The sequence below is a fragment of the Takifugu flavidus genome, chromosome 14 (assembly GCF_003711565.1).
Source record: "Takifugu flavidus isolate HTHZ2018 chromosome 14, ASM371156v2, whole genome shotgun sequence".
NCBI lineage: Eukaryota > Metazoa > Chordata > Actinopteri > Tetraodontiformes > Tetraodontidae > Takifugu > Takifugu flavidus.
The window spans coordinates 4,353,326-4,380,582 of record NC_079533.1 but is presented as its reverse complement, the minus strand read 5'-3'; the positions used below and the strand labels follow the sequence as shown (position 1 = coordinate 4,380,582).

General features: G+C 44.0%; 1 protein-coding gene across 3 annotated transcripts in view; it reads right to left on the bottom strand.

Annotated features, from left to right (window-relative positions):
• The window catches only part of srrm3 (serine/arginine repetitive matrix 3), a 62,062-nt gene that overhangs the window by 7,674 nt on the left and 27,131 nt on the right, over positions 1-27,257 (bottom strand). The window contains exons 2-10 of one of the 3 annotated variants that reach the window (XM_057055539.1): positions 20,157-20,467; positions 15,139-15,240; positions 6,564-6,665; positions 5,974-6,054; positions 2,793-2,861; positions 1,658-1,693; positions 1,428-1,478; positions 938-1,045; positions 320-479 (exon numbers count right to left, since the gene is read on the bottom strand). In XM_057055539.1, the coding sequence (XP_056911519.1) occupies positions 320-479; positions 938-1,045; positions 1,428-1,478; positions 1,658-1,693; positions 2,793-2,861; positions 5,974-6,054; positions 6,564-6,665; positions 15,139-15,240; positions 20,157-20,455 (1,008 nt within the window). In that variant the 5' untranslated portion in view covers positions 20,456-20,467. Of the gene's footprint in view, positions 1-319; positions 480-937; positions 1,046-1,427; positions 1,479-1,657; positions 1,694-2,792; positions 2,862-5,973; positions 6,055-6,563; positions 6,666-14,020; positions 14,152-15,138; positions 15,241-20,156; positions 20,468-27,257 lie in introns of all 3 variants that reach the window. The other 2 variants (XM_057055541.1, XM_057055540.1) reach the window with 2 other exon arrangements.

The window sequence follows — 27,257 nt, the reverse complement described above, 5'->3', positions numbered from 1 at the left end:
TACGATGTGTGCTGCAGCTGAAAAACATTTGTCTTTGTGCTCTCCCTTTTTAACCAGTAAACAACTAAAAAAAGAAAAAAAGATGGAGGAGTCAAACAGAAGCCAAAGAAGAAGCCGCAGCAAGGAGCATCTGTTACAAGTCTAGAATAAAATAAAAACAACAGACAAAATGACAAAATAAATGTTCCGTTTTTAGAGATATGAATTCATGTCAACCAACACACAAGCGTGACAGTGGAGGCACTTCTGTGTTTGAATATGTGTGTGTATATTTGAGTGGGGAGGGGGGTTATGGGGCAAAATAGAGGGGACTACATACATCATGACTCTTCTCGCCCTCAGTTTGATTGAGTTTTCCGGTCTTGCCATTACGGTTTCTCTGGGTGTGATCCCCGTTGTGCCAGGTGGTGGAAGTGTTGGTGGTCGGGGAGAGCAACGCGCTGGACTTTGACCGGTCCATCCCGTGCTTAGAATTCTTTCTGTAAAAGAAGAGAGCAGTGCTGCTGTATAAACCACAGAGGGTAGTTGGGTGGCACTGAAAACACACACTCTCACACATGGAGCCATTTCTCACTTCGCACTTTTTCTCTTTCAGTTTATCTCTGTAAATTTCCCAACACAAACCCAAACCCTGTGAACCCAAAACAAAAGCCGATTACAGCATGAAATAATCTATATTCGGCCCAGCCAGCAGAGTCAAATAATTCTGCATGAGTATGGGCAGAGATGTATCTGTAGCTGTAAATATCACAAACATACACAGTCTGTAAGTCTGAAGAACCAAGTAATAAGTAAAAATGCACCTAATCGACTGTGACATTGTTGAGGGAGAACAGAAGTTCACTTTACACAAAAAAAGACAGCAAATTCAGATACACTGTGTGTTTGTGTGTGTGTGTGTGTGTGGGCGTGTGTGTGTGTGTGTGTGTGTGTGTACCTGATAGGAGATTTTGAGGTGCTCCAAGTGGAGGAGATGGAGGCGCTACGGGAGCTAAAGCAGCTGCCTTGATACTGTGAACTCCTATTCGGGGTGTCTCCTGATGACCTGAGAGATGACAGCAAATGGAAAAGGTAAGCAAACACACATTCAGATCCATTTACATGTAAAGTCATGGGGGTTATATACCATGGGGACAATGCAGCGAACACTGCAGTCTGCCCAATTGTTGAATAGTTCATGCACGGACAGACATTTTCAATATATATTCTAATGGAGCTGTCGAATGGCAGGGCTATTATGCTGTACTCACACATAATGCTCAGAAGAGGGGTCGTATGGCCATTAACATTCAAAGGCTATCTGGCTCAGTTATAATAGATGCATAATATCAATAATAGTTTAGAAAAGGGTGAATGTAACTTCAAGAAGAAAGCATATGGATAATGACCATGCAGCTTTGCCATAACAAGTTCCAAAGGTGTCTCACCTCTTTTTCTTCTTGTTCTTGTCTTTATGCTTGCTCTTTGGGCTGTCTGACCTGCAAGTAAGACATCATGTTTATTCTCAATGTCAGTGTCCCACACACAATAATGCGTGTGAGATAAAACAGAATCAACTTCGCGGCTCCTACAGGTGAAACTCATCTGTGGCAAAATGCACAGAGCTATAAAGAGTGACAGTATTGATCATGTCATGAACTACTGGTTTTATCCACACCTGTATCTCCTCTTTTTCCTGGAGCCAGAAGCAGACCTATGAAAATAAAAATGCCATCATCGTTATCATGAATGGGGCCAATGCCTTATATATTGACCTGGTTTATGGAGTGAACTGCATTCATCCAGATTTTCTATTAATTCACAAAATATACTTGATTTACATTCTAATTTCCCCAGTCCTGAAAAATAATAATTATAACATACAGTTGAGAGCTAAATGCTAAGCATACATCTTTATGTGTTGCATGATGAGCTCATCATTCAGCAGATGTGTTGGATTTTTTTTTGGGAGTAATCCACATGACTTTCATTATTTCATTATGTGTAAAATGAAATCTGTTTTAACTGTGATTTTAAGTAGAAGATAATTCCAGGGAGGCTTTCCATCCTTAAATGACTTCACCTCAGTATCCCTTTCACCCTCACTACAGTTTCCATGGTGATTAGACAGGCCGGTCTGTGAGTGCTATTGCTACTTTCCCAGAGCTGTGTGCCTGCACACCTACAGCGGGTGGCTGCGTGGGAGGCCGAGCTAGTGTTGATTTTCTGAGAGCAGAGTAATAAAGCTGTCACAGTAATGTATGTGGTTCATTTGTGGCCCCATCCTGAGGTCCCAGCTACAGCCTCCTGCCTACAGTAGCCTACACCTCCCTACTGGAGTGAAACTTTGGGGAATAGCCTTCTTTTGGAGCAGTATTGTAGAACACCACTGTCACAACATTTGATCTCATCACTTGGGAAAGCAAAAGTCTTCAATTGTTTGATTAATCAATATTTTTTAATGCTGCTTCTGTAATCTTTCACTTTTTATACAATCCATCCCTTCATGTAGTAACAGCAGTTGTATAATCAGTTTCATACATCTCTTTGTATGTGCAGACCTTGGTACTGATGGCTTTTAATGGAAGCTGTTGCCCAGTTGCTTGTTTGCCACCGAGACTGGCTCTGAATCAAAATGCCAATCTCATTCTCACCTCCTCTACTTTTACATGTGTCCTTACAATGTTTTTTAACATTTTATTTTCCCCTCTCTATTTATTTTTCATCCATCATTGTGACTGTAGCCACTGACAAACCTTTTAAAATGTCAGCATGTCTTTCCTGTGCTGACACATCTCTTATGCCACACTCACCTGTCTCGCTTGTGTTTCTTTGTACTCTTCTTTTTCTTCTCTCTGTGAGGGGGTGAGGAACTGCCAAACCTGTTGCAGACAAAGAAAACATTTGCATCTCACGACTGCATTCTGCCCCTCCTGGGCTACCACCTTATCATGGTGGAGGGGTTTGCGTGTCCCAATGATCCTAGGAGCTCTGTTGTCTGGGGCTTTATGCCCCTGGTAGGGCCACCCATGGCAAACAGGTCCTAGGTGAGGGATCAGACAAAACGTAGCCCAAGACCCCCTAATGATGGAAAACAACACTGGTCCTACGTTTCCCTTGCCCGGATGCGGGTCACCGCGGCCCCTTCCTGGAGCCAGGCCTCGGGGTTGGGCATGTTGGCAAGCACCTGGTGGCCGGACCTCTGCCCATGGAGTCCGGCAACATGCGACCCCCTTCCCGTGGGCACACCACCTGCAGGAGGGGCCAAGGGGGTCGGTTGCATTGTGTGTTGGGTAGCGGCCGAAGGCAGGGACCTTGGCGGTCTGATCCCCGGCTGTATAAACTGGCTCTAGGGACATGGAATGTCACCTCTCTGGTGGGAAAGGAGCCTGAGTTGGTGCGCGAGGTTGAGAAGTTCCGACTAGATATAGTCGGCCTCACCTCAACGCACGGCAAGGGCTCTGGAACCAGTCTTCTCAAGAGGGGTTGGACTCTCTACCACTCTGGAGTTGCCGATGGTGAGAGGCGACGGGCAGGGGTGGCAATCCTCGTTGCTCCCCAGCTCAGTGCCTGTATATTGGAGTTTACCCCGGTGGATGAGAGGGTAGCCTCCCTTCGCCTTCGGGTGGGGGGGCGGATCCTGACTGTTGTTTGTGCCTATGGCCCCAACAGCAGTTCAGTGTATCCACCCTTTTTGGAGTCCTTAGAGGGAGTGCTGGAGAGTGCTCCTTCTGGGGGCTCCCTCATCCTCCTGGGTGACTTCAATGCTCACGTTGGCAATGACAGTGTGACCTGGAGAGGTGTGATTAGGAAGAATGGCAACCCCTGATCTGAACCCGAATGGTGTTTTGTTATTGGACTTCTGTGCTCGTCTTAGAATGTCCATAACAAACACCTTGTTCAGGCATAAAGGCGTCCACATGTGCACTTGGCACCAGGACGCCTTAGGCTGCAGATCGATGATCGACTTTGTGGTCGTGTCATCGGATTTGTGGCCGCATGTTATGGACACTTGAGTGAAGAGAGGGGCAGAGCTGTCAACTGGTGGTGAGTTGGCTCCGATGGTGGCGGGGGGGTGCCGGACAGACCCGGCAGACCCAAACGTATTGTGAGGGTCTGCTGGGAACGCCTGGCAGAGTCTCCTGTCAGAAGGAGCTTCAACTCACACCTCTGGGAGAGCTTTGATCATATCCCGGGGGAGGCGGGGGACATTGAGTCTGAGTGGACCATGTTCCGTGCCTCCATTGTTGAGGCGGCTGACCGGTGCTGTGGCCACAAGGTGGTTGGTGCCTGTCGTGGCGGCAATGCCCGAACCCACTGGTGGACACCAGTGGTGAGGGATGCCGTCAGGCTGAAGAAGGAGTCCTATCGGGCCTTACTGGCCTGTGGGACTCCTGAGGCAGCAGATAGGTACCGGCAGGCCAAGCGGAGTGCAGTTACGGTGGTTGCCGAGGCAAAGACCCGGGCATGGGAAGAGTTCGGTGAGGCAATGAAAAACGAATTTCGGACAGCCTCGAAAAGGTTCTGGACCACCATCCGGCGTCTGAGGAAGGGGAAGCAGTGCACTGTCAACGCTGTGTATAGTGGTGATGGTGTGCCGCTGACCTCAACTCGGGATGTTGTGGATCGGTGGAAGGAATACTTCGAGGACCTCCTCAATCCCACAAGCACGCCTTCCAATGAGGAAGCAGGGCCTGGGAACCTGGGGATAGGCTCTCATATCTCCGGGGCTGAAGTTGCCGAGGTAGTCATAAAACTCCTCGGTGGCAAGGCCCCGGGGGTGGATGAGATCTGGATGTTGTAGGGCTGTCGTGGCTGACTCGACTCTGCAACATTGCATGGACATCGGGGGCGGTGCCCCTGGATTGGCAGACCGGGGTGGTAGTCCCTCTTTTTAAGAAGGGGGACCGGAGGGTGTGTTCCAACTATAGGGGGATCACAATCCTCAGCCTCCCTGGTAAGGTCTATTCAGGGGTACTGGAGAGGAGCATCCGCCGGATAGTCGAACCTCGGATTCGGGAGGAGCAATGTGGTTTTCGTCCTGGGCGTGGAACAGTGGACCAGTTCTACACCCTCAGCAGGGTCTTTGAGGGTGCATGGGAGTTTGCCCAACCAGTCCACATGTGTTTTGTGGACTTGGAGAAGGCATTCGACCATGTCCCTCGGGGGGGGCCTGTGGGGGGTTCTCCGAGAGTATGGGGTGTCGGGCCCGCTGATACGGACCGTCTGTGCGATGTGTCACAGAGTTTGTGTCAGAGTTTGGTCCGCATTGCATTGACAGTAAGTCGAACTCGTTTCCAGTGAGGGTTGGAAATGAGCTTCCTCCGTAGGGTGGCTGGGCTCTCCCTTAGAGATAGGGTAAGAAGCTGGGCTCTCCCTTAGAGATAGGGTAAGAAGCTCTGCCATCCAGGAGGAGCTCAGAGTTGAGCCGCTGCTCCTCCGTGTTGAGAGGAGCCAGATGAGGTGGCTTGGGCACCTAGTCAGGATGCCCCCTGGGCGCCTCCCTGGTGAGGTGTTCAGGGCATGTCCCTCCGGTAGGAGACCCCCGGGAAGACCCAGGACATGTTGGAGAGACTATGTCTCTCGACTGGCCTGGGAACGCCTGGGGACCCCCCCGGATGAGCTGGAAGAAGTAGCTGGGGAGAGGGAAGTCTGGGCTTCTCTTCTTAGGCTGCTGCCCCTGCAACCCGACCCCTGATAAGCGGTAGAGGATGGATGGATGCACTGCATTCTGGCTTTTCAGAAATTATGCAAATCTGTTTGATTACTGTTAGCAAATGATTTTCTAAGAGTTAAGCTCCACACCTTCTTTCCATTTCTGTTCTGACCTTGTCAGAAGACACTTATAGATTTTGATGAGCCTGTCTTTTTTTTGTGTGCAGAGAATCTCCATCTAAGTGTAGTATCTGATAGCCCCCAAAATAAACACTGGACGTTACTATTATTTAATTTATCTGTCGACATTAAAGGCAGGGGGGCCCTGCTTCCTCTCACCGGCTCCTTCGGTGACTAGATTTTTTCTTCTTCCTTTTCTTTGGACGAGGGGATGGAGAGCTGCTGGATTCTCTCTTCACTCTGGTTTGGAGGACAACAAAAATCAAGAGCACCATCAAAAGTTTGAAATGAAGAAAAAAATGTTATTATTCAAATTGTTTTGAAAATGAATACATTTGTAATGAAATTTATTTTACTGTTGTGGCACAAAGTGCCATTTCTCTCATTTCCTAAATTAAGTTTTACATCATACTCGCAAATCTTTCACTTGAACATCCTTCTAAAAGAGATTGATAAATCTGGATTCTGGATTCTTCCTGGGTAAATAAAGGTTAAAAAAATGTATGCGTGTTGCCATGGAAACTGCAAATTGCAGTAAGGAAATTAAATATTCCATGTAACTGACATATACTGAAAATATGATGTAATGATACAATAACATCGACAGAGCTATACTCACAATGGGTGGAAAAAGAGTTGCTGAAGGATTGGAAGAGCATTCATTTTTTTTATTGTTAGAGAAAAAGCAGGGAAGAAAACAAACATGTTTAGCAATTTAGTTGTTGCCAGATTTAAATATATTTGTTTACCTGTTGTCACTGTGATAATCTTGGTCATATTTTTCATCGTCATAGCCAACCAAATCAGAATCCTCTGCATACTGCTCATGGTGGTAGTGCACATTGTTGACCCTGAAAACAAAGTCCAGGCCTTCACTTTGCTGTTTAACAGTTAAAAACATAGAAAAATCTATTGAATTAGTCCAAACACTGCTTCTGTAATTATTCTAACTAGACTAGAATTTTAGAGTTGACTTCTCTGGCTGGTTACGCATCAAAAGGTAAAAATGGACAATATTCTGCCTCACAAAATGATGAAGGCTCAGGCTCCATTAAATCTTAAACCCTATTAAATCTAAAAGATAAAATTAAGGATGCCAGTTTTTTTAACAGTGGATCTGGATAAGAATACAGATGTCTGTAAAGCATTTAAGTTGACAGATGTAAAACCTTGAATGTGTTTCTGGTCCATTTGTTTATTCATCTTTAGCTTATTTCTGAAGCATTTCCCTGCTGTAGTGTAGCGATCCCTGCCTGACATTTGGATCTTCCCTCGCACGTCTCCCAGCTTGTCTCTGCTTCATAACTTTCTGCACTCTTAAATGGTCATTTTGAGGCACTCTATCTGACCTTGAAGGCTCTACATGCATTAAACAAAAAGGGGAGAAAACAAATTGCTTTTATTCGATTTGATCTGTGGTATGATCTCTCCCTAACCCCGGCACATCATGATGACCTCTGAGGTCATGTACTGATAGTCCTTGAAATTGCGTCTCAAAAGATCAAATACAATGGTTGTTTTTAAGTTTGATTTTAACTTTTACTTAATAATTTCATCTTGAAAGTGAAAGACAGGTTCCACGTGATAACTAGATATGTCAACAGCTAAAAATACAACAGAGGGCTTGAGTCTGAGCACAACAAGTAAGAGAGCTGATGACTGTTTCATTGTTGATGTTAAGTTTTGGCTGCTTTTATTTTTAAATATTAAATTCAATAAATATGATTTAAACCAATTACTTTAGAAAAATGTGCCTGAAGATTGAAGGTGGCTCCCAGAAAAACAAATATGGTCCACACATTAATTTACACCATACCCCAAAAGATGAAAAAGTATGTGAATACATGGTGTGACGGCCCGCCCAGGTGTTTTGTTTTGTTTACCCAGAGACTGGGTGGGTCGTCAGTGAGACTGGTTTCACCTGCGAGCTGGGAGGAGCCAGAGGACATAAAAGGGGCGGTTCTCCTTTGTCTCGGGCGCTGGCTGGGCTGATGCCACCACACCTCATGGCCGTCTCATCATTTTGGTTTGGGTTTTTCAATAAAATAGTTAGATGATTTGATCGTTCTGTGTGCTGATTCCCTCTATTTTGTTACAACTTTGAGCCAAGTCGTAACAAATGGGGGCTCGTCCGGGATTTTGAAAATCCCTGAAGAAATGGTTGTTTTCTTGGCAGTTGATGTTTGCCAGGTTAAACGTAAAAGTTGGAGGGAGTTTAGCATACAGTTGTGTTAAAGTTTGAGAGAGCGTTAGTGCTTTGTCCACTTATGGTTTAGAAGTTCTGGCCCGGTGTGCTTCAGGGCAGGCACTAGGTGTTGGAGATACCTTTCCCGGTAGGTCTAAGGTGGTCTGGGTGACTAGACCTGTTTGTTGTTTTAGTTTGTTATTTTGGTGCACTAGTGTGGTTAGAGCGTTTGTCTCGGGGACACTTCCAGGACTGTCAAGGTGGGCTGCCAGCGTGCTGGTCGCTTAACCGAGTCACTGGGCTTTGTGTTTAATCTTCCCACCACAACTTTTGCATGAAGTCTAGGGATTGAGTTAGCTAGTTAGCTCCCTGGTTAGGTAGGTAGCTAGGAGAAAGTTGCTCCACATGTGACTGCTGTGTGCACACCAGGTTGACTAGCTTGTTGTGTTGGTGGTGAAGGTGCTTACTTGCCTTTACGCCGGGCACAACTGTGGTTGGTTAGCGTTCTAGACTGGGGTTTGGTAAGTTTATACGGTTTGAGTAATTCAGGGGACTAGCATTAGTGTTGTGGACATGGCTTCAGTAGATGAGTTCTTGCGGAATCCAACTTGGGAGTTATTAAAGACTCTCAAGAAAGAACAACTGTTAAAAGTTGCAGAGCATTTTGATGTGGAGTGCCCTAGGCCATCACGTAAAGACACGATATTGTCTACTTTAAAGGCAAACCTGGTGCAGCAGAAGGTTTTGCCTCCAGTAGTGGGTAGTTCTCTGGAACCTCATAAACAGGTTTCTCAGGTTGAGGGGTTCGGAGCTTTAACTTTTGAGCAGCAGAAGGAACTGCTAGTATTACAGCATCAGCAGGCAGTGGAGAAGGAGGCATGGGCTAAAGAGTACGCTTTCGAACTTGAGAAGCTAAAGTGGAAAGTTCAGTTACGTGAGGCTGAATTGAAGCAAGAGCAACAGAGTTTAGAGCGTTACTGTCTTGACCTGATCAAAGATGGTAAACTTTCTGGTCCCTCTGAAGGTAGCTTGTCGGCACAGAGTACTTATTTTGATGTCGCAAGTAACTTGAGACTGGTTCCAAAATTTTCTGAAGAAGATCTTGATACTTTTTTTTTGTTGTTTGAAAGGCTGGCCAAGGCAAGGAAGTGGTCTGACTCTGAACAGACATTGCTGCTGCAATGTGTTCTGACTGGAAAAGCTCAAGAAGCCTTTTCTGCGCGTAAGTATGGCTGACAGTGAAAACATAACTCTGTGAAGATTGCGGTTTTAAAGGCTTACGAGTTGGTGCCAGAAGCATATCGACAGAAATTTAGAACTTCTAGAAAACAACATGATAAAACATATGTGGAGTTTGTTAGGGAGTTAACTACTCTCTTTAATCGTTGGCTAATTGCATCTGGAGTAGAGACCTTTCCACAATTGTGTGAACTTCTTTTGTTAGAACAGTTCAAATTTACTCTTCCAGAGCGTATAGCTACATTTCTGGCGGAGCATAAGGTAAAGAGTGCATCAGAGGCTGCAGTTTTAGCAGATGAATATGCCTTGACTCACAAGATCCGGGGAAACTGGAGTCGTAGAGACATGCCTTCCAGTACTCAGAAAATGGATCGTTTGGGTTTGGAATTGGAAGTTGATTTGCCCAAGAGTGGTGGTAGTCATGAGAAGCAGTACCAGGGTAGAACTTGTAATTACTGTTTGGGACAAGGTCATTGGAAGAGGGAATGTCCAGTGTCGAAGTCGAACAGCAGGTTCTACCAGGGAATCCGTCCTGCAAAACCTGTGGCTTTGGCTGTGTCAGTTCGTGCTGCTGGTAAGGCTGGGGCAATAGCTGCTGTGAAATGGCATACTAACTCCATGGTGGTTGCCCCTGACCTACCTGTGGCGTCAGGGTTAGACGAGTCTGACTTTAGGTCAGTCGACCCAGGGTATTGTTCCTATGTCTCCCAAGGTTTTGTGTCCTTGGTGGGAAGTGGGAAACGGGTACCTGTTAACATTTTAAGGGATTCGGGTGCTTTGGACTCGTTTATTCTCGAGTCAGTGCTGCCGTTTTCCTCGGACAGTGACACTGGCAGTTGTGTTAAGGTTAGGGGGATGGGTCCAAATGTTTTGACTGTTCCTTTACATAAGTTATCTCTATCTTCAAATCTAGTGCAGGGTGAGGTTTCACTTGTGGTGTGTTCAGAGCTGCCTATAGCAGGAATACATGTGATCTTGGGAAATGACTTGGCCAGGACTCATGTGCAAGGTGGTGCACTGCTTATCCCTGAAGGGGTTACTAGGTCTGATACTGTGGAGCCCTGTAGTGGGAAGCATACAGACTCAGCAGTTTACCCAGTGGGGGTAGTCACTCGAGCTCAGTCATTCTAGTTCTGGTTCTAAAACGGTGGGAAAATTAGAAAAAGCAAACTTGGAAAAGTCCCAGAGGACAATGAAAGGGTTATTTGCCCGTAGAGTCGAAAAGCGGGTCTTTAGCCCCGGTGACCAAGTGTTGGCACTTCTTCCTTTGGTGGGTTCGCCCTTTCAGGTGAAATTTGCAGGCCCTTATGCTGTTGTAAGGCAGATCTCGGATCAGAATTACATCATTGCAACGCCTGATCGTAGGAAGAAGTCACAGCTTTGCCATGTAAACCTGTTAACCTTATTACGCCCTTCCGTCTTTGTCTAATGGTACACTGGGGGAAAGAGCAGTGGCAGCCTCAGTGGGTAATCCTGACCCTATGTCTGTATTGGTAGGGGGTGAAAAGGAGGATGTGAAGGTTCCTGATGATAGCATCATGCAGGGCCGTCTTAGGAACTCTGAGTCTCTTAGTAAGTTACACAGGTTGTTGGATCATTTGTCTGATATGCTAATTGAACTGATACGTTCTTTCTCTTCCTTGTTCTCGGACACTCCCTCTCGTACTCACTTAATTAAGCATGACATAGATGTAGGAGATGCTCAACCTATTCGGCAACGTTTTTTGCGTTTCACTAACCGAAGAACGTGAATAGCTTGAGTCAGAGGTAAAGTACATGTTAGAGCATGACATTGCAGTGCCCTCTAGTTCAAGTTGGACTTCACCAGGTTTGCTGGTGGTTAAACCAGATCATACTTTTGTACTGATTTTCGCAAAGTAAACAAGATCACTAAACCTGACTCTTTTCCATTCTTTGCAGAATCCAAAATCAGCGACTCATGAGATGGTGTCTTTTCCTGCAGCCGTACCACTTAGACATCCGCCATATAAAGGGGACAGAGAATGTCCTGGCAGATGCATTGTCTAGGGCACTGCCTAATTAAAATTTTGTGTTCTGTTTGCCTTAATCCCTTGGTTTTTCCCTGTCACTCTTGCTCTGTTTCTTTAAGGGGTCAAAGTTGCTCAGTCAGGAGGAGTGGAAATGGGTTAAGCCGAGCACAGGAGTGGTGCCATTCTGGACCTTTTCCTTATGGGGGGGGGGGTGTGACGGCCCGCCCAGGTGTTTTGTTTTGTTTACCCAGAGACTGGGTGGGTCGTCAGTGAGACTGGTTTCACCTGCGAGCTGGGAGGAGCCAGAGGACATAAAAGGGGCGGTTCTCCTTTGTCTCGGGCGCTGGCTGGGCTGATGCCACCACACCTCATGGCCGTCTCATCATTTTGGTTTGGGTTTTTCAATAAAATAGTTAGATGATTTGATCGTTCTGTGTGCTGATTCCCTCTATTTTGTTACAACTTTGAGCCAAGTTGTAACAATGGAAAGAGTTGGTAATTTCCTAGAAATTAAATGCTATATTCACTAAATAATTTCTATCTAATAATAGCCTTAGGCATTTATAGTTCATGTGAAGGCCAGAGTTGGCTGCAGTGATCAGGCATGTGTTTGACCAACCTAAAGGGATTTACACAGTGAAGTCCTCCTTTCAGTCTGTGTTCCATGCATTTTGCAGTAAATCAGTGTGGGCATCAAAAACAGAATTAGGAGCTGGCTTGTCCATGATACACTGTATGTTGGTGGTTTACTGCTCACCTGACCCATGGTCACCTGAGGGCCTTAGCAAACCAACCCAAATATTTGTCATTTGGCATTGATGGGAGCCAATGAGTCCAACTGGCTCTGTCATGCACTGCTTAATTGTCCGTGTCAGTCAACAGCCATTGTAGCTGATTTTTCAATTTACGGTTGGCCTGTGTGCAAGGCAGGGTGATGCTTTAGTGAACTCTTGGTGAGAAGAAAAGGAGTATGATGAAAGAGACAATGGGCACAGAACATAAACTGTGTATCAGTATAGTATTCGTTAACAGATGGCTACAACCAAACAAAACATTCTCATGAAGACAAACGGGGTAATTTGCTTGCGACATTTAATGTAGGTTACTGACATTTTACTTAATGACATGTACTCAACATGTTCCACAAAATGGGGATGTTGCATTTGCACTTTGGAGTGTGGGGGTGAGGGAGAGCAGAGGTAGAGGGAGGTGACTCACGACACATTTGGTTATGATCAACATAGAGTGCCCAACAGGCAACCTAGCGGTGAAAAAAAAAAACTTATTGCCCATTTTTCAGCACAAATTTTCAATATGATAGACGTCAAGTAGTTTGCAAAGACCTGAAAACCTCAGGGCAGGGTTTCCTTTTCTGATTATAGGAACAGTCCTGCAATCAAGTCATTATAACAGCTCCTATTTGGGAGAGTTCATTGTTTAAGGTTACCCCTAACCCAGTTAACCCCATGGCAGTAAATCAAAACATTCATGAGACACTTCCTCTTCCACTGCCACTGTGGCAGGCCCCTGCAGATCCCCCTCTCTCTCCACCATTGTCATGGTTTCAAAGTGGTCTGACTTTACATGCCAGCAGAAGGGCAGAGGAGGCTCACTAATGATTTGGGTGTGCGAGAGAGGAAACCTCAGCATTAACAGGAATTAACTGCCAGGGACTGGTTACGTCTCCCGTGCCATGCTGCCTCTCTCAATCATCCACTCTTGTAGAACTAGCTCCTGCGATGCCTATCCTACTTGTGATGAATGAAGAAGCAGCCTCTGCGAGTGTATGGCGTACTGTGATTCAGACAAAGATGAGCAACCATTTATTTCCATTCAGGTATGATCCTGCCTCAGATGAGACGCTCTCCTTCTGGCCATGTTCTTGAAGTAGGAGTGAAACTGAATGCTAAATAAAATGACACTTATCATGGCAATCTTTGCCTGATTGGCTTTTTAGATTAGAATAGATTTTAAAATGCTGTTGTGGCAAAGATAATTCTTTAGAGCATCGGGGTTTAACTGTAAAATCATCCAAAAGCCAAGATTTAAATTCAGATTAATGAAACTTTTGTGATTTTGACACCAAAGACTTGGTGTCATATGGGCTGGCAGGCCGTATTCTACAATCTCATATTAAATAATTTCATCTAACTTTTGATAGTTTAACTCAGTTGTTAGATTCACAGTGGTATGAGAAAGTTTGGGCACCCCCTCTGAGGTTGTGTAATAACGGACTCTGACTTCACACAAAATTATCTTGGTGGCATGTCCTTCATTTGCCCATAAGAGCCAAGTGTTAGCTTGATTTCCAAACACAGATTTTAAGTATCCATAGTATGCAATTGTATGAAATTAAAGCAAACGTAAAAAAAATAGGCTGTGTAAAAATGTGGGAACCCTTGTCATTTTGTTGCTTTGATGGCCTGTAACTAAATATCACAAGATAATTGGACACACAAAGTTGGTTTGGTGAGCTCGTTAAGCCTTGAACTTAATGAGAAAAGGTATTTAAGGTGGCCAAATGCCAGTTCTCATTCTGTTTGACTCTCCTCTGAAAAGCTGCAACAAAACCTCAAAACCAAGATTATCCAGCATTATGGTTTAGGGGAAGGTTACAAAAAGCTGTCCAAAAGATTTCAGCTATCAGTTTCCACTGTCAGGAACTGGAAGGCCACAGGCCCAGTTCTTGTTAAGCCCAGAAGTGGTAAGCCAAGAAAAATTGCAGAGAGGCAAAGACGAAGGATGGTCAGAATGGTTAAAAACAACCCACAGACCACCTCCAAAGACTTACAAGCATATCTTGCTGCAGACGGTGTCGCTGTGCATCGGTCAACAATACAGCACAATTTTCACAAGGAAAGGCTGCACGGAAGAGTGATGCGGAAGAAGCCTTTTCTTCACAGTCGCCACAAACTGAGTCGCCTGAGGTATGCGAAAGAACATTTGGACAAGCCAATATCATTTTGGAATAAGAAACTGTGGACTGATAAAACAAAAATTGAATTGTTTGGTCACAACAAGAGGCGATATGTATGGCGGCAAAAGAACACAGAATTAGAAGAAAAACACCTGCTTCCCACAGTAAAATTTGGTGGAGGTTCCATCATGCTGTGGGGCTGTGTGGCCAGTGCTGGTACTGGGAATCTTGTTAAAATTGAGGGTCGCATGTATTCCACTCAGTATCAGCAGATTCTTGAGAATAATGTTCAAGAGTCTGTCACAAAGTTGAAGTTGCGCCGGGGATGGGTGTTTCAACAAGACAATGACCCCAAACATTGCTCAAAATCTTCCCGAGCATTCATGCAGAGGAACAAGAGCAGTGTTTTGGAATGGCCATCCCAGTCCCCAGATTTGAATATCATTGAGAATCTGTGGGATGACTTGAAGCAGGCTGTCAATGCTCAGAATCCTTCAAATATCACTGAATTGCAGAGGTTTTGCCAGGTGGAATGGGCCAAAATACCATCATCCAGGATCCAGACATTCATACAGGCTGTTATTTTTGCAAAAGGAGGCTCTACTAAATACTAATATGATTTTTCTATTAAGGTGCCCAAATTTATGCACAGGCCTTTTTTTGTTTTGGGGCATATTGCACATTTTCTGTTAACCCAATAAACCTAATTTCACTGCTGAAATATGATTGTGTTAATCAGTTATTTGATATATCAAAATTAAGTTGTGAATTAAAACACTCAATGATTGGTGAATAAAAATAATGCCAATTGTCAAGGGTGCCCAAACTTTCTCATACCACTGTATATATCATAATGTTTCACAGAACCTCATATATTAATTTTTGTGAAATGTCTCCTCAGATACAAGGGTAATAGTTTCCACTGACTTTTCCTAGTTGCACAGTTGCAACATATTTAGGGAGAAAATGCTTCTGGAAGCAGATGTACTTACACTTGCTGCGGATGTGACCCCACTCTGGTGATGACACCCTCTTTGTCCATCAGCATTTGTCTGAACGTGCTGACTTTCTGGCGAATCTCCTCCTCTGTGTATCTGAAGGTGGACATAAAGATGCAAGGGTAAGTGGGGCTGTGCATTAGTCATCCAGCTCCAACCTCCAATCTCGGAAATGATCAACCTTCCACTTTTATTGACTAGTGTAACTAGCTGTCCCTCTGTGACAGCAGCAGGATGAAAGTGGTAAAGTATCTTCTTCTTCCACATGTCAAGCAATGATTGACCAATAGGCTGCTCTTTTGAGATATAATTTCTGCCCTCTTCAAATGCACTCTGTATTCTTCACATATGTTTTGGGATCAAGTTTTCATTATCCTCAGACTAATTCGGTTACACTGCCACATAGAGCACATTCTGACCATGCAGAAAGGTGTTGACTTGATGACTGATTTATTTTCAGTCTAATTTGCAACGCAGTGCTGGATTGTTACTGCTAATGTGTCTAAAGTTTGACAGAGCAGCAATAATCTTTTTAGACATTTCGTCCTTTTCCTGACTGTGCCTTTTGGGTGAATTAGTTCCCCTTTGTCAGGCTATTTGATTATGTGTGTGTGTGTGTGTGTGTGTGTGTGTGTGTGTGTGTGTTTGTGTGTGCATGCATGCACGTGTTAATGCATGTGTGTGCGCATGCGCGCGTGCATGCATGCATGTGATGAATTAAACATGGTGATAGCTTTGGGCTCTGAACATTGTGATATTCATGGATCTGTGAGAGACAGTAATAACAAACGAAGCAAAGATTGAAACATCCTCTGTCCATTTCATTCTCTTCTGCAGTATTTTCTAAGGACAAATGTCTTCAGTCAATTTAGAAGTGCAGAGTCTTTAATAAACTGGCTTACAACAGTATTTTCACTGTTCCACAAAAACAGAGATGAATGAAAAAAGTCAGGCTAAACAGCATGGATTTAAAAAAAGTTAGCAAAACTACTTACATGTCAACCTAACTATGACTGAAAAACTAACTATTCTGAGAAATACGGTAAATAGCAACCCAAGGGCACACTGATAGGCATTGATTTTTATGAGGAAATGTCACTGTTTGCTGTTTGCAGAACATTTTTCTGCAAGCCATCCCGAAGCACAGAACACAGACCCCTTTAGACTGTGCGTCCATTAATTGTGCTGCAATGTGAGGCTAATGTGGTTGCTAAGATTGAATAGCACAGGGAAGGCAAACACAAACTTCTCAACATTTGTATTTCAGGAAATAAGCTTGAGTTCCACATTAAAATGGTTTCTGCCTCGAGTGAAATGGAGTTGAATTGATATCCTCAAAAGTAACAGATTATCTACTTGGATAATATTAACTGGATAAAGCACACAAAAGAAACGTGAGAATAGACCTCTTCTTAGCTCTATAAAGGTGCTTTTGTGCTCTCGGTAGTGTAAATATACCAAAATTCACCTTAGTCTTATCTCAGGCTTGTCCCCTGTTTGAGGGAAACTTATTCAGAAAAGATGTACCTGAAACTACTCTTGCTGTACTTGTTTAGATGCTACTAAAGGAATATCACAACAGAGGTTTTTGGTGTTCTGCAATTCAATATTTTACTATTGAAGAGAAATTGGGTTGTATGCTTTAATGTGCACGAACAAGAGTTATGCTTCTCTTTTGGGTTGTTTTTTTGCATGTGGAAACACATCTCTCTACCTAGAACAAACATATATAATTTTTCAGCTTTGTGAGGCAGAAGTATAACACTGTCTCCGTCATTTTACTAAAATATTATCTTTTAGCCAATATAACAATGTGGTGAGTTTTAAATGCAACCAAAAATGCAAAAAGTGTGTTCTAGAGAAGCTAAACATACATTAGCTTGCAAATAGAAATAAGTGAAGCCTGTGGCAAAAGGCTCAAACCACAGGAGTTCTAATAACTAAATCATTATGCTTCAGGTCCTGCTAAAACCTCTTAAAAAAATCTTTAACATTTGCATTTATGGAAGCCAAAGAGATTAAAATTAGCATATGGAATCCTGAAGGGTCAACATGAAATACTATTGCTGGTGATCATGAAAAGGTAGAGTTAGTAAATTTCTTTCCAGAAAAGTATTTTCAGCAATCTATAATATTTTTTTACATGAACAATACATGGTTCTCTTTTTTTGAGTAAAACTACAGTGAAAGAGTTGTGTTGTGGGTAGCACAGACACACTTTAATTGCTTCATCCAACTAATTGCCTCCATGGGTGAGGCTAGCACTCAAAGGAGTCTAATTATTGAGGCTGAATCTCTGCCCAACTGGACTGAGAAGCATTTGCCATGATCAGCTTTAGGAGCTTTAGGAGGAGCAAAAAGTAAATAATCTTCCCCAAACTAATCCTTTACTGAAGCTTCAGTCAGGACACAGACTGAGAAGTGTTGCAGGGCCTGGTGACTTAAATCCATCACAAATGAACACAGATTCCAATCACTATTTTAACTGCCTCAAATACTTGGCCTTGCTCTTTCTCCCCATCCCTGTGTTTTATCCCCTCATCCTGTACACGTGCAAACACTTGTTAAATGCAGAGAATTAGAAAATGGAGAGGCGAGAGGAGATGTGCCATTCCAAGTTGGCAAATCATGTTCTCATTCTTCTTAATGCTTAACAAAATGATTTTATTCTGTCCAGAGTTTAAATGCTCAGCTGGACAGTCACCATTTAAGTGCAAGTGTTTGCCAGCCCAAGCTGTGCAATTTTGACAGGTGAGGAGATTGTCCATCTGTTCTATCTGGACATCATTAGACTAGCAGCTGCTGGGACATTATGGCTTGTTCACAAGTTGTAAAACCAGGAACCACTGTATCTCTGTCAAGAGAAAGTAGACAAGGACAGATAGACACCTGACCGCCAGTTTTTTTCTTTTTAACCATTTGGCAAGATCAATCAATCTTGACACTACCTGCAGTCTGAAAGAAGCCCCTACCGCCTAACATTCATGTGCTGGAAAAATGGAATGAGAAAAAAAGTGAAAGAAAATGGAATCCATCTCCTCCCCCACAGGGACACAGGTTTAACCATCTTCTGCATAATTTTCTAAAGAATTCAACTGACTGGTCACTGGTTTGTGCCTGCCAACTCTTGTCACTAGACAAAAAAGGAACACACTTGATCTTTAGTTGATGTGATCATTCTTTATTAATAGACAAATGATTAACCTTTCTTTGATAGATGTGATCTCACTAAAATGTCATGAAGTATGAGCAAGTTTCCTGTAAAAGAACAGCGACATGCAGGAACCAGCACAGGTTGCAGTCTTAACTGTGCCTTCAAGCCGCAGTTATTCAAGCAGGTATTTGTGTGTGAGCCTGTGAATTAAGGCCATCACTGCAGTTGCTACAATTTGCATGGCTGTGGCATGAATACACACTCAGCTCATCCACATTTTCTGCTGGAGGACACATATATTAATAAAACAGAATTCACTGTGGTTGCTTTGCAGTGTTTGCTTCTGCAGTAGCCTCACTAATTACCATTAAGTGAGGCTGAGACTATTCATGTAAACTTCAGATGTTGCCTGAAGAAATATCACAATCGAGTTGTGATGAGCTGCTGCTGTGACATCCACAAGATTGTAAAACAGTGTCAGCCTTCCAGAGATGCTCTAGGCAGAGATAAAGAACTGCAAAGGTTTTCCACATTAATCTCAGTGAATGCAGCAACCTGCAGGACATACTGCCAACACCATGAGCCTACACGTTATTATGCTGGGAACTGTAGTAGATATGTTTGCATATGATAATTTTTTTGAAGCCATATAGAGGCTGTGGACATGTTTAAGATGCAGCAATGACTCAGTTCCTTTATAATTTGTTGTTATTGTATGTCATTGGAGATTCAGCAATACGCGGAGAGATCTCATGGAGAGATCTCATGGAGAGATCTCATAGGTTTTCTTTTATTTCTCTATTTTGTTGACTACATTAAGGTGACAACATTGCAGAGAAATGCTCATTTTTATTTTAGAAAGCACTAAAACAGAATTGTGGCAATGATTTTTTTTTGTTCCAAAGTGTCCTATAAATTCCTAATCTGATTTTCCCACAATGGAGAATGGTTCTTCTCATCAAAAATGAACATTACAAACAAACAATGTTCTTCTAATTTGGATGTCAGATTTCTTACTCTTTCTTGATTCTGCAGAGAGGTTTTTCATCTGTGTCTCTGCTATTTCTCAATCAGCACATGTTAGCCATCAGAACAATGACAAGGATGTCATTCCTCCCTTGGAAGCTGGTTTTGAACATTATTAAATGAGTTAAAAAAGGCTGCTGTCCAATAAATTTAAATGTTAATGTTACTTGACATCAAATATAGATAAACACGCTGTCAGATTTGTGAAAAAAACCCCACTTACATTTCTCAATATGAAAGCTTTTCTGTGGCCAAAGCTCAATCTTACAAATATTTGAGTTCCTTTAAATCTTCTAAATGCACAGACTGCATATTTAAATATTATGAAGTATAAATGAGCGCGAGAAAAATAGAAACTACCATCTTTTTCAGTCACATTTGTCACTTAAGTTGGAAAAGAATAATAGCCCCTTCTAGCATTTTAAGTAATGCTGTCAGAAATCATCAGACAAATGCATCACGGATGTGAGTAGGACACCTAAAGCAATTAGGAATTGAAAATATTGCTGTGCTGGAACAGAGATAATGAGTAAACCTGCCATTCGAGTGAAAGGAGAACAAATATAGATGATCAAAAACTGAAAGGTATATCTGGATGTATATCTAATCGTGGAGATGGATGATAGTGATAGCACATCAGTAGAAAAATTAAGAACTTCTCAGGACTGAATTAAGAAATGTTCTGAAAATACATAAAGCTGTTGAACAGATTTCAAACTCCAGAATCCAGGTGCTTTCTCTCACTCCTCATTTCTGCAAACTTATGGATTTTGGCCAAACTTTAAAAGGCAAAATGTCGTATAGACCCTATGTACTTGATGCTTTTTCTTACCCCTGCTCCTCCATCATCTCCTGGAGCTCCATACATTTGAGCTCCACCCTTCGTTTCCTCTCATGGTCCAGGATCTCTCTGTGTGGCTTCGTCACCAGAACAGGTTCTGTTTTAGTCTCCTTCTCTTCTGCACCACCTTGCTGTGTTTCCTCATCTGTGGTCTGCATGACTATGGTTGGGGTTGGCCCTCCTGCCGAGCCAGCATCTGTTCCTATTGCCTCTCCTGCACCAGGGACCACAGGCTGAGCCACCATGTTTGCACTATCCTTAGGAGATGGTACTCTCGCCGCATCATACATGGTTCCTGACTTCTGTAGAGACACGATAGAGAGAAATGATTAGACGAACACAAGGGGACTGTGCTTAAGACTAGTTTTAAGGTCCTATTTTTGCTGTTGGGTTTGAGGGAGTTTTTCAATAAATTCACTGAGAGTGAATAATTCCAGGACTTGTCAAGGAAATATGTCATATTCTTCAGAGCCATGAGAAATACAGAATATGTGTCAACACATTTATACAAATAGGCACTGACTTTATATTTGCACTGCCAGTAGTGGGTTTGGAAGCTATTGCTACTCCATAAGTCAACAGCCCTTGGTGTGCAGATGTGTAGAGGAATTCATTTAAGTGGTAGTTCGCCTGAAACAAATTCAATATGAAGTAGGTCAGATACCATCCTATTTATACAACAGCACTATCATGATGCTGAAGTTAATAGCACAGTTATCTAAATTATCCCTAGGTGTATGTTTGAGTGAATGGTGGGTATGTGTCCTATGATGGACTGGTGACTGGTCCAATTATAAGTATTCCTGCAACCCTAGCGGCAAATGCTGGGGTAGAATTGATCAGCTCATGACACTGTTTAGTTATATGAAGGGGATTACAGAATAAGAGTACACAGAATTGGAATTTTTTTTTAACAGAAACTGGTCAGTGAATCAGTACATAATTTTCTTGAATATAGAGCAGTCAATGCATGCCAGCTCTTGGTAAAACCTGCCCGCTACATGCACTGAGCTCCTGTTAAGATGGATTGCTGGGTGGAGGCCACTGAAGAACATGTAGGGCTTTTCATGTCTACCAGCATGGCTGCCCAGAACCAGTCCTCCTGTCCAACTAATAGCTTCATTTTTTACTGAGGACCCAAAACAGTCCAGATGAGGCACTTAATCACTGTCACATGTGGAGGAGCATAGAAACAGGACAGCAATGAGTCCAGATAGACAAACTCACACTACTAAACCATATCCCTTTTATCTTATTAGCAGGAGCCTGTGTGCTGCTCGTGTTTGTGCCGGAAAGCCAACTCTCCTGGAGGAGGTTGTGTTAGTTTTGGGCTGGTTATTGGGGATGCACTTGTTTTTATAATGCTGTGAGCAGGTAAATGAGGCATGGGTCTGCGTGCATGTCAACACTGCCTTTGGATAACAGAACAGGTGGCAGAACAGCAGGACTCATCGCCACTGAATCCATTACAGTAAATCAGCATATCCCATCACAGATCTTCAGACAGGATGAATTTCTCTGCAAGGATGAAAAAGGTTTTACCACAGAATGGTTAAATTAGGAGGGACCATTAGAACAGAGGAAAGCTTTGCTGTTCCTGTTTCAAACAAATTCTGTGGAGGTCTCAGGACTGGACCTTTCAAGAACTTTGCTAGTAACATTGATGCTCGGCATCAACCCTATTTCTGGTAATATATAGGCACCAAAACCCTATATTTCTACCCTTCTTAATGCCTCCAACCAAGAGCGATGTGCTGCTGAAAATCTTAAGTTGTTGTTATGTTAATGCAACCTTTCACAGACTTTGTTGTTTTTATATATAATAATAATAATAAATGTTGTAATGCACAGCAAACAGGTGCCCAGCACGACTGTCTCTTTCACTAAATGTGTAGAGAATTTGGATGATATGTTTAAAGCTTTATTAATGAGGATAACATTGGGCTACACAGCAAAAAGAATTCTGGCCTCATTAGAAAGCTAATGTTGCATTAGACTAATGAGACACCAAGGGGACTGAGCAGACATGAGCTATCCCAAGATTGTGCTAATTTTGTTCATCTAAAGGTCATTACCAACAGTGATTGGCTGCTGTCGACTGCCCAGAATAGTATATCAGTGACAACTATAATAACATTAATTTTGATTAATTTTTTACAGTGCACATGCTACAATGTAGTGGTTTACTCACAGTAATAATGTGTAATCAATACACATTATGATAAAGCTCTTTATTGCCTCTCACCTACTCAGCATTTATATTCTTTCTCCAGTACAATGTGGGGAGAATTCTTGAGTGAGGGATTATTCATTCAGTGAAATGTAGTAGGGCTCAGTGAGACCACAATAAATATTCCAGATGGGGGAGTCGGAGGCATATTTCACAAATTGAGTCCTGATTTGTTAAATTCATGCCCAGAGACCAAAACCCAGCTGACTAAGAGACACACACACACACACACACACACACACAGACACAGACACAGACACACACACACACACACACACAACACACACACACACACACACACACACACCACACACACACACACACACACACACACACACACACACACACACAGTGACTCCTGTCAGTTAGCCCAGATGAAGATGGAGACGCTGTCTGCATGCTGACATCACGGTTAGGCACATTCAGTTCATCTGCAGGTTAGCAGCTCAGAAGAATGCCTACTCAGCCCCAGCATATAGGGCTGTTTGCACAAAGACCAAAGTGGAAAAAGAGCTAGTGCCTCATGTACAAAGAATTGGGTGGATTTCATATCGAATCCACAAAAATTTCTGCTGTATGAAACCTCCTTCCTTACCACACCCTCATATAAATATGCAAATTATTATAAACTGGGTGGGAGCCCTCTCTTGGCACAATAAGATAATGGAAACAAGCCAAAAGTCCCACAAGCAAGAAGAGAAACTTCATCAACTGTGAGTTGGAGACAATCATCAATGAAGTCGAGGCGTGAAAAAAATGTGCATTTGTAGAGTGAGCAGCAAAAAACAGCAAGTCATTAACGTAACTACTGACGAGTGATAATCCTGAACACAGGATTATATACGGGCCAATCATGCTCATCCCTGTAAGGGCTATTAATTTTAGGACAATTAATGATTTATTTAAAAAGAAACCATGCTGCCTCATGCCAGCTTGTAGCCTGTTGCTAACCATGCTGTTGGTGAGGATGAATTAATCATATGTTGATCCAGGTCACCATCCAACAATGTTAGTTAATTGCATTTGTGCATTACAAATGATAAGTACATTGACCAAATGAAAAAGCTTTGTGTTTACATAAACAAATTCATCTTGTGGTGTGCCTTTATAGCATTGCATGTGGAGTCAATACCTCCGATCACATTTGAAGAACCGGCTCTCTCTGCAATTTGTGCTTTCAGGTTGGCCTGTTCAATTACAGCATATAAAGGAATTTGATGTACATGGCTGACATTTGAATAATTCCATCCCACACAGCTGGCTCAGTGCCAACTGGCTCAGTCCCGATGGGTCCGCCTGTTCTTAATGAAATGATCCAGTGGCAATGAAGGTCAGTGTGGCTAGGGCATGGCTCCTGGCTGTGGCCACAGCTCCATGCACAATGCCATGAGGCCTGTCCTTGTGAACCTAAAGCAGCTGATGAGCCAGCCATGGTCCTGAGCAACAAAAAGTCCTCTTGGTCTCTGTAAACTCTTTCTCTGTGCAATGCTTTATTGGCTGTAACTTCTAATAGCACTGAATTTGCCAGTGTTGTTAGGGGTATTTTCTGAACCACCAAAGACCTGGAAGTGTTCATCTGTTTGTTGCTAATATGCATATCACTCTCAGAAATGCCCTTTTTGACATTAACAGTTTCCCAGCATCATTATCGAAGGTCACAATAGCTCAAAAGCACTAAAAATGTGTCTTCCCTAGCCATGAAGTTGGGTTGGAGCATCGTGCACCATTTGTTCATGAGGCCCCTGGGCTACAGCTGCTGCAGCAGACTACCTGCACTACATTCACTCCAATCAAACCCCATAGCTCCATGCTGCTGTCGTGTGCAGTTTCTCAGGGCTGAAATGATTTACATAGGAGCACTGATATGAATAGTCGGGTCATTGGCAGGGGGCAGAATCAAGGGCCCAGTGCCTGCCTGTCGCTTCACTTCACATCATCACACCTTGTCTTCCCTCAGAAAGAATTACTACTTTAAATTTTCTCTGCAGCTCCACTTTGCTCGAAGCTAACAGCTCCTGATCACATTAGTCACCATTAGGTATAGCACAATTGAACATTGGACTGAACTGTTAGTTGTGAAACAAAGTTGGAACTGGAGATGCAGATGTCCGGCAAAAAACAACTGTCTAGTAGGATGTTAAAAACAATAAGGTGAATGCGCAATTTCAATACAGTTCCGAAAAAATGCTTCAGATGGACTTTTGTCCCCTCCAAGCCTGCAAAATAATTGACATGATTGGTGCAGAAATGAGCATTAAATCATTATCAAACCCAAAAGGTCACTTCAGTATAACATATGAATCGATTCAGCATTTATGGCACATCCTTGCTGAACAGGTTTAACTTCCAGTTAGGCCTTTGTTCAGGTTGTAGCCAACAAAGTAGGTGCCTGGTACAAATGGTGTATTCCCTCAAGGATATGTGTCATAGTAAAAGTCCATAACACATTGGATGCAAATGTATTAATGTGACTCAAGTTTAATTGAGGGCATTAATAGAATTGCCTCTGCCTACTGCATAGGGGTGATTGAGCGAGTCAAAGCCAGACTTGCTTCACTGAAGTCGTTGCCTGCAGCAATCTGAGGCAATCATCTGACTACTGCGGTGATGAAATGATGCTGTCCTCTTTTCCACCTGCGTGCACTGCTCTTTAATTGAGTTGGTACTCTAGAGTGCAGGCCGATTGGCTTTCTGATACAATGTGATGGCTGTCAGTTAGCTGCAAATGCTCACCCCAGAATCAATCACACCTGGAAGAGGGGAGGCAAGCCTCTGTGCACACAAATGCACTGCCACTTTCGCTAAATACAGACCCCTTTCATCACATGCAACAGCCACATTTCTGTGATTCACAGCAAAACAATGCCAATAAAATAAATGTTCTCTGTCATTACTGGTATTCTGCTCTTCACAAAGCTATCACAGATATCCTGCACCATGCAGCCAAGTAAATAAATGTTTTATGATTAACAAAAAAATAATGCACATGGGCAACGGAGCAACTGCGTGTGAGAAGATCCACAGTGTCGCTGCACGGCTGCAGACCAAGCACCCTGAGGCCCTCCTGATCATCTCTGGAGACTTCAATGATGTGACCCTGGACTCCACACTGGCTGCTCTCCACCAGGTTATTGACGGCCCCACAAGAAACAACAGGACGATCGACCTACTGTACACCAACGTCAAGGAGGCATACAGAGTCATCGCTCTCCCCCCACTGGGCAAGTCGGACCACAACCTGGTGTATGTGCAGCCCCAGTACACCCCACTGGTCCAAAGGCAGGCAGCCTCCACCCGCTCCATCAGGAGATGGACTCCTGAAGCAGAGGAGGTTCTGAAGGACAGCTTTAACACCACGGACTGGGAGGTACTGCTGGGGGAACATGAAGAGGACATAGATGGGATGACCGATCGTCTCACAGACTACCTCAATTTCTGTGTAGATGTGGTTGTCCCCACCAAGACTGTACAGTGTTATCCTAACAATAAGCCATGGGTAACACAGGAAGTCAAGGATGTCCTCAATAAGAAGAAAAAGGCCTTCAGAAATAAATACAGGGAGGAGATGAAAGAAGTGGGAGGTAAAACGCTGCTTGTAGGAGGCGAAGAACATCTACAGGAAGAAGGTGGAGAAGAAGCTGGCTGATAACAACATGCAGGACGTCTGGGAAGGTGTCAGGACCATCACTGGTCACAAAGCCAAGACCAGCACGGAAGGGGGAGGAGTGGAGAGGGCAAACGACCTGAACCAATTCTTCAACAGGTTCAGTCAGCCCACTCCACTCCAATCCTCTGCCCCCCACCTCAGCAGTCCAGCTCCCCTCCATCCCCCCCCCAGCAGCCGAGCTCCCCTCCATCCCGCCCCCCCTCCCTCCAACCCGCCACCCACCACAACTTCCCCCAACCCCACCTCCCCTCCTCCCTCCTCCACCTCCCCTCCCTCTACTGACCTCCCTCCTCCCACCATTCCACCCTCTACCACCCCCTACCACCCCCATCCCCCTGCTCTCACCATCCCCACATCCTCCCTGTTTCACGGCTAACCAGGTGAGGGGAGAACTGAGGAAGCTCCGGCCCCGAAAAGCAGCTGGACCGGATAGAGTCTGTCCCCGGCTCCTCAAGACCTGCGCTGCTGAACTCAGGGAGCCGCTACAACGGGTCTTCAACCTCAGCCTGGAGCTGGGGAAAGTGCCCACCTTATGGAAGACGTCCTGCATCATTCCAGTCCCCAAGAAGAACAGACCGAGTGAGCTGAACGACTTCCGGCCGGTGGCACTCACCTCACATCTGATGAAGACTCTGGAGCGGCTCTTCCTCAACCTCCTCAGGCCCCAGGTGCAGCACGCTGAGGACTCCTTACAGTTCGCCTACCGGAACAAGGTCGGTGTAGAGGACGCCATCATCTACCTGCTGCACCGAGTCCACTCGCATCTGGACAAGGGGAGTGGCACAGCGAGAATCCTCTTTTTGGATTTCTCGAGTGCCTTCAACACGATCCAGCCCCTTGTCCTACAGGACAAGCTTCTACAGATGCGAGTGGACCCCTGCCTGGCTGCTTGGATCTCCAGCTACCTCACCGACAGGCTGCAGTTCGTCAGGATGAAGGACATCACGTCTGACACTGTGGTCAGCAGCATCGGTGCTCCACAGGGGACTGTGCTGTCCCCGATCCTCTTCACTCTGTACACCTCGGACTTCTGTTACAACTCCGAAATGTGTCATATCCAGAAGTTCGCAGATGACACAGCCATCGTTGGATGTATCAGAGACGACGAAGAGGAGGAGTACCGGAGCCTGGTGAGGGACTTTGTTGCCTGGTGCCACAACAACAGCCTGCAGCTCAACACCTCCAAAACTAAAGA